The 15963-nt window shown below is 30.7% G+C and overlaps 1 protein-coding gene and 1 long non-coding RNA gene across 3 annotated transcripts in view; one reads left to right on the forward strand and one right to left on the reverse strand.

The window, feature by feature from the left end:
- The window catches only part of LOC148304460 (uncharacterized), a 364266-nt gene that overhangs the window by 74252 nt on the left and 274051 nt on the right, over positions 1-15963 (forward strand). The window lies entirely within an intron of this gene.
- The window catches only part of ths (thisbe), a 150820-nt gene continuing 135947 nt past the window's right edge, over positions 1091-15963 (reverse strand). For both annotated transcript variants that reach the window (XM_088268274.1, XM_088268275.1), the window contains exons 4-5: positions 3734-3846; positions 1091-1441 (exon numbers count right to left, since the gene is read on the reverse strand). In XM_088268274.1, the coding sequence (XP_088124400.1) occupies positions 1094-1441; positions 3734-3846 (461 nt within the window). In that variant the 3' untranslated portion in view covers positions 1091-1093. The remainder of the gene's footprint in view (positions 1442-3733; positions 3847-15963) is intronic.

A 15963-nucleotide genomic window follows, 5' to 3' on the forward strand; every position in this document is an offset into this window, starting at 1 on the left:
AATTTTTTTTACATTCTACGACAATATTTCGTGTGGGATACTGACTATCGAAATCTGGTGTGATGGATACAGCAGAAGAGGTCTGAAGATCTTTCGGTACTGTTCAACTTTGTATTTTTATTTAACAAATACATTTATTAACATCTAAAACTTGTATTCTTGAAATTTCCACCTACTAATGGTTATGCAGATTGGGAGGACGGTATCTTAACTCGATCGTATCTCCTTGTGTATTGACTTCTTTATCCCGCATTCATTGTTTTCCCGCATTCATAGTTTATTTCAATAGGTCCCTTTAAAAACGATAGATAGAGGTTTCACTGTATTTATATTTGTTTTGAACTTGGATAATCATCACTACCAGTGCGCGATCAGAGTTGATCCGATCACAGTGCTAACACGGAGCCATCGCTTGTATACGGAGTGTTGAAACCTTTGAACGCTCCGCCCCTTAGGCTCCCGCGGATATACAATTGAACCACCCCAGTGAGCTCGATGCTGGATGAACTCTGGTGGTGTGAGTGTTGTAAGGTGACGCGTATAGTACGCACGAACGGGCAATACAGACACAAACACCGAGACATTTGTCTGGCTCTAGGGTAAACAGAGTCCGACTACCTCGCGACTGGATGGGGAATTTCACAATACGTGTCGAGAAGCGTATATCTTGTTTGTCAACATAGAGTTCACGAAGAAAGCGCGTCTAAAATACGTTAAATCTATAGTCAGTGCGATAATACTGCGCAATAATATACATCGATAATAAGTTATGCTTTGTAAGAGAGTCCAGTTAAATAATATTATTAATATAATAAAAAAGTACATTTGAACTGCACACATCGTCCTAAATATATATAAGCGTATTTTCATATCAACCATATGCAACTAGGCGAGTTTGGGTTACGCGGCACTACGAGTTCCGTCGGAGAGCACTAGCGCGCCCATCGCGGGCACTGGCGCGCCCATCGGAGGCACTCGCGCGCCTGTTGGAGGGCACTCGCGCGCCCAACCGAGGCACTCGCGTGCCCATCGGAAGGCGCTCGCGCGCCCATCGGAGGCTCTCGCGCGCCCGTCGCGGGCACTCGCGCGCCGCCTATGTGGCCTCAGTGATGTAGAGCTTCTTCTTGCGCGGGTGGCGCGAGCGCGAGTGGCGCAGCTTGCCGGGGCGCCTGTGCGGCGCGCGGCGGCGCATCTCGGGCTCCGCGCCGCCCAGGCGCCGGTTGTGCTTCGTTATGTCCTTGCCGATGGACGACATCTTGAGGAAGTTCCTGCAGATGCGCATGGCGGGCGCGACGGCCTTCCGCAGCCCCGGCTGCTGGCCGAGCTGGTCGAACGTCACGAAGCGGCCTTGGTCGTCCACGGAGCGGTACGAGTCGTAGCCGTCCGGCGACATGCTTTCGTAGAACCGGCAGCGCGGCTGGCGCAGCGCTTGTCGTTTGCTCTGCAATAAGACGAACGTTAATGTTTTATTTTATTTATTAAATATAATTACATTTTTGAAAACAAAATTTGATACAATTTCTATATATTTATAAATATCGCTCACTCCTTTCAACAACGTCACATATAAAAAAAACTTGATTTTTCAGGAGATCGTTTTTTTTAATTAAAAAATATAATACAATGTTTTAAAAATAAATATCCAGCCACTTTTTGGACTTTTTAGTGTGCAACAGATCTTTTTAAGTAAAATTTGAATGTTTTTTGTCCATTTGAAAAATATTTAGTTCTTTTAAAAAAATAATTAAACAATACCCTTTTCATCAAAACGCAAAACAACACTTTATGCCCTGTAGCGGGTAAATATTAAGTTAAAAATATGCCACTTTTGCTGGGATAAAGTACATTTTCTGGGCATTCCGAAAACATGCACAACTGAAAATTGACGATTTTTGATATATGACGTTGTTGAACGGAGTGAGCGATATGGCAAATTTATAATTTTAGTTTCGTTTTGCCTCTCCAAAAAAGAGACTGAGCTCTTGTGTTTGGAGAGGGACGTACACTCAGGGTTGATTGTTTTATTTGATTAATGGTATAATAGTCTTTTTTTTCTTTTATTTATTTATTTATATATTACATGTAATATTTACATTTATATTTTTCTTAAGAATTTTGATATCTTTTAATTTTTATTATTTCTTTATTGAATTATTTAATTCCTAAATATTTGAAATCGCTAACTGAAGGATTTCCCCAAGTATCTGGGCTTATTTTTACATATTTTATTTTATTAGGGCAAATTAACCGAACAGGTATATCCAGTTTTTTTTGTATGGGAGTTTCATTTATTATTTACATTGCTCATTGTGTATAAGGTTTATAGATCATAAAGTGGATTTTTGTTTCTTCTAACTTAAAAATAATTAGTGTGGGTCAATCAGGAACTTCGTTGCTTGGATAAAACCATGTAAAACTCCTCAGGAGAAGCCGTTCTGTTGACTGTTGTCAATAAACCTTCCATTCTACAATAATATTTCAGTATCATGTCTGAATACTTATTTGTAGAGTTTTGTACTTCCCTCTCCCAAATACCAATGACATGCTCTGACAGCTGTGGGACAGAATTGTACCATTAATTTGGTAGTATTTCTCTAGTAATTTTCCACAATAATATTTCGGTACTAATAAACTTATTAATTTGTCAGAGATTAGGGCTTACCAAGTAGATAAATTGGATTAAGATAACTCGGAATAATACAGTCATGCTCGTTTGCTCTTAGGAAGTACATATCGCTTGTATTTTGTCGTTTAATTCAATAACAATGCTTTTTATCTATAATCATTCGGAGATATATACATTCATACAAATGTATTAATTATTATATAATAACAGTATTTTGAATTGGAGGATTCCGTCAAGAATTTACTCAAGTAATATGGGTATATAACCATATCCTATATAACGGCCATATCATTTACCACCGCGGGCATGCACACAATGATTCTTGCAAGTTTCATCGCAATCGGTTGAATAGTATGGAAGTCTATTGAGAATAAACATACATTCAAATAAACGTATATTCATTTTTAAATATATGTACAGCGGAACCTCTCATAACGAATAATTCGCATAACGAGAAAAAAAGTGAAAAAGTTGCTCCCTTAACGAGCGACATTTCGCATAACGAGTTACAGAGAAAAGGGAAGACCCCTTTTCACGACATTCACTTGTGAGCTGGACTTCCACGCCAGTCAAAACAATTGTTTCGCTTAATAACGAGTAAGATTCTGGAACGACTTATGTTCGCTATGAGAGGTTCCACTGCATATATATATTTATATATATATATATATATATATATATATATATATATATATATATATATATATATATATATATATATATATATATATATATATATATATATATATATATATATATATATATATATATATATATATATATATATATATATATATATATATATATATATATATATATATATATATATATATATATATATATATAGATAGTTGGAAAAAGAAGCAGAGGAAAACCGAGGAAAACTTGGCACAATCAGGTATGTCAAATACTTGAAAGCAGCCGGGTCAGGAGTCGTAATAATCGTCGAGTGTGTATAAGGAGATGCATGAATGTAGAAGAGGCGAATAATGTTTGCAAAGACAGTGGAGTGGCGTTAGATTGTCTCTGCCTATCCCTGCGGGGAAGCGGCGTGATGGGTAGTTAGTTAGTTAGTTTTAAATATTATATAAAGATAGATATACTCACTATTTTCTTGCCGACCAATTTCCATCTCTCGTTGTAGCACAAGAACCTTCGAACTTCTGGGGCATATATCAGCAGCTTTATAGCTAAGTCTTCCGAGATGAATGTGAGGTTTTCTGTGAATAAAAAAAACAACAATTTAATTTAGTACTTTTCTATTTACCAGCAAACATGGTATCGACATTATTATTTTATTTATTTCGCATAATTTCTTACAAGTTCAAAATAGTAAAAAAAAAACATTTAATTTATTTTTTAAATATACATATACATATACCTACGCAGAGGCGTACATTAAATATAGGCAGAAAAGCAGTACCTACCCTAGATTACTCACTGCTTATATGTACACATGAGTATTTATTTACAAATTCATAAACATTACAAACAGGTTAATTTTCCCACCAAGCCACCTTATGTGTCATGTCGGCAGAGTTCTTTTTAAATAAGTTTAAAAAAATATAATTTAACATAATATACACACAAATAAGAAAGAAGAAAAAAACTTTTTTATAATTTTTAATTTTTTTACATTTACCCATTCCTTTATTTCACCTTTGGTCCATATTTTAGTTTGTCCTCTGACTTATTTCGTGTGTTTTTTTTTTCGATTAACATGTACGAGGGTATTTCATTTATTTTTTAGCGTTTTAATGTCATATTTTTTTTTACATGTATAGAAAGGTTATTGAAGTATTTTATTTCCAAATATTTAAAGTTCTGTTGGGATTGTTTGTTAATGCATTTTGGTATTGAACAGTCATTTTGTCATCTCAAAGATGAACTTTTCTTTATATTCAAGTATTTTTCACCCTTCAATAGTTGAAAAATTGCTGTTTGATAAATAATGTCCGTTTGTTTGCTGTTAAATTGAGCAACCAATTAGCGAACACTTGCAATGATTCGGGTTGAAGCATGTCTCGAGGTTGTGGATATGAATATTTATGTATGTGATTATTTATTACAAGGTACCTAAATATACAAAAAAAATACATTCGTAATTAGGTGTTTGTTTCAATATTCACTCGTTACATGTGAACTCGAAAAATAAAGATAGCTTGATGGCGAAATAAGAAAATTAAATACGTTTTAACTGGTGTCAAGATCAATGGACCCAGTGTTTGGAAATGACATTTATTTGTTCATTGCGAAACGGCCCATCACATACGAAAAATCACGAGTGGAATTGTGGAATGATATGTCGATTATCTCTATCTTTATCATATGACCAGTTGTACCCAGCCACACGCTGCTGTGGCTCGGTCTAGTTAAATGGATAAAATAATAAAATATAAATCGTACTCACATAATTTTACAGTGCTTTGATAATAATAAAAATGTATGAAACAACAATGCAATCGAAAACAGGACGGCAGCTGTATGGAAGCGCGCTATCAGCCAAGAGCAATGTTTGGTGTTTTTTTTGAGGTCAAGGGATCTTGCATCCCTTATGTCACTGCGACCATATTAGGTCTATTGTGACCCTCTCTGTATCACAGCTCACTCCTACGTGTGTCATGTAACTCACGACCTGTCTTGGTGGTAGGAGCTTCACCTTCTCGGAGTCCAGTAGAGGTCCTCCTAGGATGTGACCACTGGATGTTTGGTGTTGCGTGTATTACTATTAACTTCAATATATGGCTCTGCCATTACGGTAAAAACACATTATTTTACCTATCACCTGTTACATTTTCAACTATATAGATAGATAAAAACACATGCGTATTCGAATGCAACAAAGTATGAAAATTTCAAATTTCAAAAATTTCTGTGAATAACAATAAGACAATTAAGATTTTGAACAAATGAACGTTTTCATTATTTTTGAAATAGATTTGGTAGTTTATCCACAGCATGTTGTCAATCAACCGAAAAGCGCTTAAACAAACATAAAATAAAAATAATTTTCTTCTGAACTATCGTATGTGCGAACCACTTAAAGTAATATTTTTCGAGCGAGATACTTTTTATGTCCGAGATAAGATTAAAATAACAGCTTGTTTATTTCGTCGCTGTCTTTAATTTGATATTTCAAAATATTGTGGTGAAACCCACCCATCAAAATGTTTATCACATCAAATGTTAACAACTTTGATTAGCTTTACACCTTGCCCTGACACGCTGGTCCAAACCGACATCATTATTTTATTTTGATAGTTTTTGATAGCGCTTGATATCGCGCTTTAAAATTTATTCAAGTTTGATCTACTTCGAAACCTTTTATTACAGGGATTAACGACATATATGATGTGTTAATTTGATATTTAAAATTCATACAACATGTCAATGCCACTATCAAAACACTTCAGTTCGGTGAGCGTTGTGGACCACTATTATGAATATTAATCCGAAAACGATGTACAATGTAATTGCTTATTTATTTGAATATAATTAATATGTATAAAATTTATGTAACTACTCGCTCTGTTTTTATTTTATTTATTTATTTGAGAATTTAACAGAATAGTTACGTCAAGCTGTACACAACATTTTGAGTATGTCCAAATGATCTGGATTATCTTCAACATTTTGAGTGTGTCCAAATACTTGTTCACAAATCTGGATTATCTCGAATTATAGGAAATTTTTTTAAATTATTTTTTGACATCTCATCAAAGATGAAGAAGAATATGGAAGTCTGGGCATTTACGTTGCTGACGATTTCTAGTGATTCAAGAACAATGTTTCAAAATTGGTTCATATATATTATATAGAATTTCCAAGAATTTAAGTAGTGTGGTTGTCAATAATAGGAAGATTTGGTGAACGTTACACGACACGTGTGTAAATTGATCGCTTAAACCAGCCTATGACGGTTGTCAGCCCCGTAAATGCCCAGACTTCCATATTCTTCTTCATCTTTGATGAGATGTCAAAAAATAATATGGATTATCTTCATTTAGGAGTTATTTTTAACATTTTGGACAAAGATGAATAGAATTTAGTCCAAGATTCGGACCTTGTATACAAATAGAAAGAGGTTTTGCATATTTTTTCCTTTTCCAACATGGATGTCTGTTGTGAACTCACATGTACTAGGACACGAGTTTGATCAATATATCTAGAAGTTCCAAAAAATGAGCAGTGTGGTTATCAATCATGGGTACAATTGGTGAATATTTCCACTGCTTGTGACCTTTCATAGGCTGGTTAAGTTATCACTTTACACACGTGCAACATTCACTGTTCTAATCATGATTAAAAACTACACTACTCCAATTTTTGAAACTCCTAGAACAATCTCATGACACTACATATGAGTTGACAACAGCCATCTATGTTGGTTTGAGAAAGACTTTATTAAGCAGAGAGCCTTTTATTTGGAGTTTGCACGATCCGAATCCCGGATTATTTTTACATACTGGGATACGCAGACTTCTACATTCGTCTTCATTCATTTTCAGATGTCAAAAAAAAGTAAAAATAACTCGAAGTGGGGAAAACCTAGATTTGTAAATACACTCAAAATTTCGTGGATAGTAAATTGCTTAAAGAAACGGGGATGTTTTAAAAGTACCCTGTACGAATGTTATTAATTTTATTTGCAGAATTTAAGTTGACACGTAGAAGGGCCATTTTATGACCCCGACTCCTAAGTTTAGCTGACTTGGATTCTTACAAGTATACTCGCGAGAATTGTTTGCCTCTGGCCGTACTAGAGCTGTTTGCTCTCGGCCGCGACCCTTGTTTGAACAGCTCTCGACTCTATACCTTTCTTGTTCCACTTTCCGCAATTTTTATCAAGGTTCGGGATAAGCCGCGAGAGGAGAAAGGATCGCTAATCCAGGGGCCGCGGACGTTAAATTTATTAAATAAAATTATATTTACAAAAATAACAATAAATTTATTTAAAAAAGATAATTAATATTAACGACTTTACACTATTAATTAACACGCAAAAATATTATGCGTGTCAATTAATAGTGATCAAAGTATTTGTTTTGCATATTTCGTTTTCTTATATTTTAATATATTTTTATTGTTAACATTTATATATTTTAAAGTATTTTTTTAATCATTAGTTACCTCTCTTATAGACCGTACTTCTCTTGTTTAGGGAGGGAGTTCGTTTTACAAACTTTATTTACGGTATAGTTGAATTTGTAAATATGATCTAATATATGCATATATATATATATGCACAGAGTTCTTAATCACGGTACGCAGTAGGGTTGGGTAAGGACAACTCCTTAACGTTTTTTCTTCTTAAAAGCAAAGAATAGTGCCTCAAAATTGAGCTGAAATCGGATGAAATCCAGACAAAATAAATTTTAAAAATGGCCACACTATTTTTGTTATTTCGATTCATTAGCATTGCTTTTATAATTAGTTTTTAGTCATCGATATGACGAATTTACAATACAGGGATTTTATTTATTTATTTATTTATTGACCGGTTGAAGCCTTTAAAGTAATACATATAATACATATATGGAGTATCTAATACAAAAATAAAAAATACACTAATGAATACACTAATAGAGAAACAAAAAGTCTTGTAACAAATAGTCTTATAACATATGATCATAATTATAAAAATAAAATAACAAGTTTTCTTTTTAAATACATTTTAATTGTTTTTTGTACAACTGTAGTATTTACCTTAATCGTTGATTTTTCGATGCTAGGTTTTATTTAATTTAATATTCTTTCCATTTTTTGCGATCAAAAATTTAATAATGGTTATTTTTTTAAATTAAATATCGTAATTCCCAAATCAATGTTCAAATTGCCAAAATATACTATATTTTGGATGGTATTTTTCGTCCTAAACCTCGATGTGATTTTACAATTCCACAAGGTGATGGTTTTAGAATTGGATGCAATGTTAGGGTTGAATGATTCAAAAAATGTCGGCCGTAATGTTTTTTTTAAATTATAATATCTTTGAAGAGTACAGAGTTTTCCAGTGATTATTGTTAAAAGAAGGAATAAAATATCCCCTTTCGTTCATTCTGAAACTGTTTGCAATCCCGAGTCAACCTCAAGTCATATTGACCAAATACACTTAATGACGCTTCAATAAATAATACAGAAGTGTTTGTTCAGTGAGGAAATAAAGCTTTCTCGGGGGTATATGCCGCGTTAAATGAACACAGAATACTATAAAAGTCTTTATGAAAAAGAATGTGTGAAAAATTTACTGTGAAATATATTATTTAAAAAAACAAAATTGATAAATTACTTTTTTGTTGAAATTTATTTAATGATTTTATTTTGTTTATTTTGGGAATTATACAGATTGTACATAAAAAAAGTTAGGTTGACAATGTTCAAAGCCAATTAAATAATTTCACATATCGCTCACTCCTTTCAAGAACGTCATAAATCAAAAAACTTGATTTTTCAGGAGAACGTTTTTTAAGTTTAAAAATATAATACAACGTATTAAAAATAAATATCAAGCCACTTATTGAACTTTTTCCTGTGCAACAGATATTTTTAGGTAAAACCTGAGTATTTTTTCTCCATTTGAAAAATATTAAGTATATTTAAAAAAATAATTAAACAATACAACATTTTTTGCCCTGTAGCGGTAAATATTAAGTTAAAAATATGCTGATTTTGCTGGGATACGGTATATTTTCTGGGCATTCCGAAAACATGTACAACCAAAAATTGACGAATTTTGATTTATGACGTTCTTGAAAGGAGTGAGCGATATATGTTATGAATACTGCTGTATAAAGAGAGAAAAGAGAAGAGAGGGTGTGTGTGTATGATAACGCTTATTATTTACGATGCAGTGCCCTATGCACCATTGAGTACGTATAAGGGTTGGAAGATGAATACCCTTGTGTAATAGAAACAATTAAGTTTTGTTTAATTTTTAAAATAAATAATATTTTAATTTTTGTAATTTGTTTTGGGTAGCGAGCAGTTTTGATCAACGAATAATGTTTCGTTACCCGAGGTTCCACGATATTCCGCATGATTCATCTGATTCGATCAAAATAAATAATTATTTTAATTTAAAAAATAAATTATTCATTGCAGTCTCGATAAAATGCTTAATTTGCATATTGACTCACCATAAATCAATATTTTGCCTAAATTTATATTTATCACTTGTAAAAATTAGGTCAAAATTAAATGTATCTAAATCTTTTCGAAGTAATAACCAAGCAAAGTCACTTCGGCTCCGTAATCAAAGAGAAGAGTTTTTTTAATAGTCAATTAAAAATATATTCAAAATGTTCTCGTTGAGCTATTCGTGTGATAACGGACAACTAGTTTACTTGTTATTAAACTCGATTTGTTGATATAATTAATCACGAAAGTAGAATTTATGGACGTATGGTATTTGTACTTACATGCCCTGATTGAATTAGAATTCAAGTATAACCCAAAATGACAAGGTATTAAATTAAAACAAAATTACCATTTTTATATCGCATCAAGTGTCTTAAATTTTAACTACATATAAAATGCACAGACGAGATAATATTTACATGTTTTTTGTAGGTAATTAAAAAAGTGCATATAAATGGTTTTCACTATCTCTTTAAAACGATTCGAAGGCAGTACAGTAAAACCTCAATATATCGTACCTCTATTTACGAACTTCGGATATAACGGACAAAAATCCAATCGATAAATAAGATACGTATTTTGGTAAATTTAGATAATTAATTACAAAAAAAAACAAACTTTTAAAATGCCAAAAAATCTTGAGTTTTTTCAAAGCAGGATTACATGGCAACTCCTTTAAAAAAAAAATACATATATATATATATATATATATATATATATATATATATATATATATATATATATATATATATATATATATATATACACATATATATATATATATATATATATATATATATATATATATATATATATATATATATATATATATATATATATATATATATATATATATATATATATATATATTTATTTTAATTAAAAAAAAATAAGCGCACTTTACTTATATTAACATGTTTGTAAAAATAAATATGTTCAAATTGGGAATTTCCGATATGGTTTTTTGTACATACATATATTAATATTTATTTAGGTACGTGACCAGTAAAAATATTCTCGTTTTTTCCATACACGCCCTCTGTATTATAAATTCCAAATCGTTGATTGATATTTTAGAACTGGCGATTCAGATGAAAATATTAGTTTTAATTAATTTAGCATGAACGATAAAAAATGACCTTTGATGTGTGCTTATGTGATCTGTGCTATCTTAATAATATTTTAATTATTTTAAATAGTTTCCTGAATTTTCAAAATTAATTTATAAATAAAATTGTCGTAAATCACGCCAAATAAGATAATAGAGACAAAAATTAAATGTAAAGTAAATATGTATCATTAAATTTCTACATTGCCTTAATTTCATATTAAAATTTTTATTAAAATTATACTGAATTAAATTTTTGTAAATGCATACTATAAATGTCTTAATTTCTTGAATGGTTTTGGAGCAAAGACTGATATTATAATATAAACATACAAAACGTGAGAGAATTGATGTAGGTAATAATTTATTACATGGTAAAATTTGCAACACACAGAGTTGCTTTTTTTAAATAAAAAATATCAAGATGAAGACATTAGAATGAGTAAGTGAGCTTACGTTCAGAATGTAATTTTTTTTCAGGTCCGTATTCAGACGAATGATGGCCTTCTTCAAATACAATGTACAATGTTTTATTAAGTTTTAAAAAATGAGTTTCACTTGATATTTAGACAAACTTTTAGCCACAAAAATAGTGGTATCGTTAACAGTTCTATTGAACTTTGATTAATTGAATTTTGAATATCAATTAATTTTTAAAAACACTTTTTTAAAATTGAACAATGACTGCGCAATACATTGAAAGTAAAAAAATACAAAGAGATATTACGTAAAAATCATGGTATTGTCACGATCATTTTTAAGAAAGGTATGTATTTTTACAAACATAAGTATCAATCACACTATTTTATATTAAACTACAGATTATATATTACATTCATTGTTTAATTTTTTGATTTTAATAATTTAAAGTCATAATGATTTTAGAAACATTACATAATTAAAAATCTAAAGCACTACCTCTAGGATGGAAAACATTCATGTTTCTGTACTCTTTTTAAAGACGAAACAATATGATAATCAATTTTTAATTTAAGTTTTACGTAGTAAATACCACTATTTTTCAATGTGGTATTTACTAAGTAAAACATTAATTAAAAATGGAAAGATATTCCCACAAAGTGACTGCCGAATTAATTAATGAAATTATTGAAGCCAGCAGGTTAAAAAAGGCAAAATGTGTGGGAAGTTATAGACCATATGTAGAGTTGTGTCCTAAGTGGTATATACCATTAAAACCTAAATTAAAATGTAAAGATATTACCACAAAGTGACTGCCGAATCAATAAAAATATTATTATCTTTTCCACATTACACTGTGTCCTGTCTTATATATTTTTTTATCTGTTGTATTGTACATATTTTAAAATTTGTTGAGAATATTTGTAATTTAAGGTTTTAAGTTACGGTGATTTTAATGTAAACCTTGAGAATATCCCTTAAAATAAATAACGTACTGTGGTATATTTTGATGTTATTTGTCGCCTCGATCCTGTCCTGCAATGGAAACGTTTTAATATTTGTAATTTAAGGTTTTAAGTTAGGGTGATTTTAATGTAAACACTCCTTGAGAATATCCCTTAAAATAGATAACGTACTGTGGTATATTTTGATGTTTGTCGCCTCGATCCTGTCCTGCAATGGAAACGTTTTAAGGGTGAATTGTTATTGCGTCACGTAAAGCTGTTTCCCTAATTACTCGTGTATTGGAAACCGCCCTATTATTACCGGTTATAAACATGATTAAGTACAAAGAGATGAGCTGATCCGAGCTGCTGTACATAAACGATTTGAGAATTTATTGTATGCGAGATAACGAAATTGGATGAAGTATGATTGAGAGGTTCGCATTATGATGGATTTTTTCTTTCAAACTAAGAAGGCCCTGATTTGAATCCCAAAATTAATATGCCACTTTTACACTCTTAAAGATGTAATTAATCGTCTTAGGGTGAAAATTTCAATTTCAAAATGTAATCTTGGTATGTAAAATATAATACAGAATCCTAGATTTGTCGTATGTTTTGTGCGTAAAGTTAAAATTAATATCGGACGCATAGAGATTAATTTAAGCTTTTATTAATTTCTTCTCTTTTTATAAGATATTTTAATTCATTGATCATCTTCTAAAAAATGAGAAAAATAAATGATTGAGTTCAAGTCGTAGAGATGTGAGAAATGAATACTTTTACTGTTAATTTTAAACTTATACTGTTACTTTTTCGATTACCCGATTGGTATTATCTTCATCGGTTTACATTATTTCCATGTGAAGTTTTTGAAATCAAATTGTCGAATTATATGCCGGAGAGAGAAAACTTTTTTTGGAATAAATTATCTTTTTTGTTTTTGAGAACACATTCTGTCCAAATATTTTGATGTTTTATTTTCAACTCCTTACATTTATATTACTCTTTTATTTTCAAAACCATGCATTTATTTTGAAGAAAAACTCATTTTGTTTAATTCAAAAACAGTATTTGAAGACAAATATTCAATTACGTAAAATGTCACCTAGGTTAAAAGAAAAAAAAGTTGCGATTAAACGGATGTTGGGCCTTAAAACCACCAAAGTGTTAAAAAAAAGTCATATCACACAGATGTTCATTGATTGATAAAGGATAAAAAACTGGAATATTTGCATTTATTATGTGCTAAAACAAGTTTCAAGAGTAAAATAAATCATAAATAAAAAAATGCTACAAAAAACTAGTGTTTTTATTTACAAATTGTACAAGGTGGTACAAAATTAAACACCCTGTCGAAAGATGCAAGGAAATTTTCACTTCAACTGCAAAAATGCAGGTATTTATATTGAATTAAAAAGTGAAATTTTGTAACTAGAATGGAACAAATGCCTGTTGTGTGTTACTCGTTAACGTTAATATATTTATGTAAATGTTCTGTTAATTTTCCAAATAAATAAATAATAAATTAATAAAATAAAAAAAAAGTTATCAAAAACTGGATGATTTGTTGAATTTGTTTGTATACTACAGCTGTCTAGTTTACAAATGTCCAATATGATTGACGAACGACACCATTTAAAAAAACTAAAAAAAATTCCGATAGCGTGATTAACTTTGCGCCATCCTGTATTATGCATTTATTATTTTAATCTGCTTACGTCTGGTTATCAGTGTGTACTCTAGACATGCATGTATTGTATGTAATATTGGCATTTTTAATCTTCGAGTATAATCCGGTTGGCTCAAGTGTGTCAAATTCATTGATGTCATGTCCAAGCCCAATACAATATTTTTGAAAAAAAATCTTGACAAATTGCATGTTCGGATTACACATACTGGCAATTTTTGGTACGCGACTGCTTCTTAAAACAGGCGTTTGTAAGTAGGTAATATGTTAACTCAAAACTCATTTAAAAACAACTAACTTACTAATCATCACACCGCTATCCGTATTGGTAGGCAGAGAGAATAGAACGTATCACCACTCTCTCTGCAAAATACGGTTGTTTGTTTGAACTGAATATTTTCAGTATACGTTTAGTGTTCTTGTGTTCAGCGTTTAAGGAATATTGAGGATACTTTGAACCCACAGTATATGAAAACTTATCTTTATGTTTTCTTTCAAAATTGAACTAACTAACTGACCATCACGCTGCTTCTCCGCAGGCGTGGGCAGAGAGAATAAAACATGACACTACTCCGACATTGTAAACATTTTTTGCCTCTGCCACATTCATGCATCTCTTCATATACACCTACGGATTATTTTGACGTGTCCACTTTTAAGTATTTTATTGTAAGTACTTTATCACGACAAGTATTTCTCTGTCTCCCTGTGGTTCTATTTCAAACTACATGCACCAGATTTTTTTACACTATTATTTTCTCGCTCATTCGTTCCACATGTCCAAAGCATCTGGACACCCCTTTCTTAATTTTATCGATAATGCTTATCTCAGCCTTGTATTCAACAGAAGTGAATTAGTTTGTGAAAATTATTTGATTGCTTGAAGTTTTGTATAGTCAGATTTCAATGATAACTTTTCTCTTTTGTGATATCTATAAAAATCTTGGATTTATTGAAAATAAGTTTAAGTTATTAATAAGTTACTACTACTGACCCAATGGTGCTTAGAGCATTGCGTAAATTATTACAACATTAATTTGATGGTCTGTTATATTTCAGTCCTGCTCTTCAGGTACCAGTCCAGGGTAATATAAAATAATTATTAGAGGGTTGAAAATAATACAAATATTTTATTTTCAACCCCCCTTCATCTTTAGCGTGGTAGTCAAATGGATTTGCCACTACACCATGAAGGCGGACATAAACAATAAATAAATTGAATAAATATATATATATATATATATATATATATATATATATATATATATATATATATATATATATATATATATATATATATATATATATATATATATATATATATATATATATATATATATATATATATATATATATTGTATTATTTTTTTGATTGTGTTAACCTTTAAATTTCCAAAGTTTTAGAATTAAAGTGATATAATGTTAATAATCCATCCACAAAGCATTTTTTTAAAACTAAAAACATAAAATAATTACGGCATGTATAAATTAATTCTTCAATAATAATCAGGAAAAATTAATGTATATAAAAAACAACGATAAGAGTAGAGAATTCTATGCTATTGTATTAAAAAAAAATTAAACAAAATAATTAAATACTACCGGCCATTTCATTCGACGAGTGATTCATGATATTATTTTAAAAATTCACAATTCTCTGTACAATCATAATTGATAGTATTATCATTCTCTCCAATTTATGGAATTTTTGGAAATAATGTTTTAACTTTTTAATATTTGAAAAATAAAACAAAATATTTTTCAATAACATAAATATTGACAATTCAATGTCTTTATTTGTGACATTGTAAAGTAAATACATATATATTGTTGGTAATTAATGTAGAAGAAGACCAAAGAATACTATGCATTATCAAATATTTCAAAAGCTTGAAAGTGGTCAGGGGTATGTTTGAGGAGATGAATGAATGTGGAAGTGGCGAAGATTGTTGGCAAGGATATATTTCAGGACGTTCTATTCTCTCTGCCTACCACTGCGGGAAAGTGGTGTGATGGTTAGTTTAGTTAGCTATTATAA

This window comes from Brachycentrus maculatus, unplaced genomic scaffold (assembly GCF_059751285.1).
Source record: "Brachycentrus maculatus isolate JH-2025_06_01 unplaced genomic scaffold, ASM5975128v1 h1tg000315l, whole genome shotgun sequence".
In the NCBI taxonomy this organism is placed as follows: Eukaryota; Metazoa; Arthropoda; class Insecta; order Trichoptera; family Brachycentridae; genus Brachycentrus; species Brachycentrus maculatus.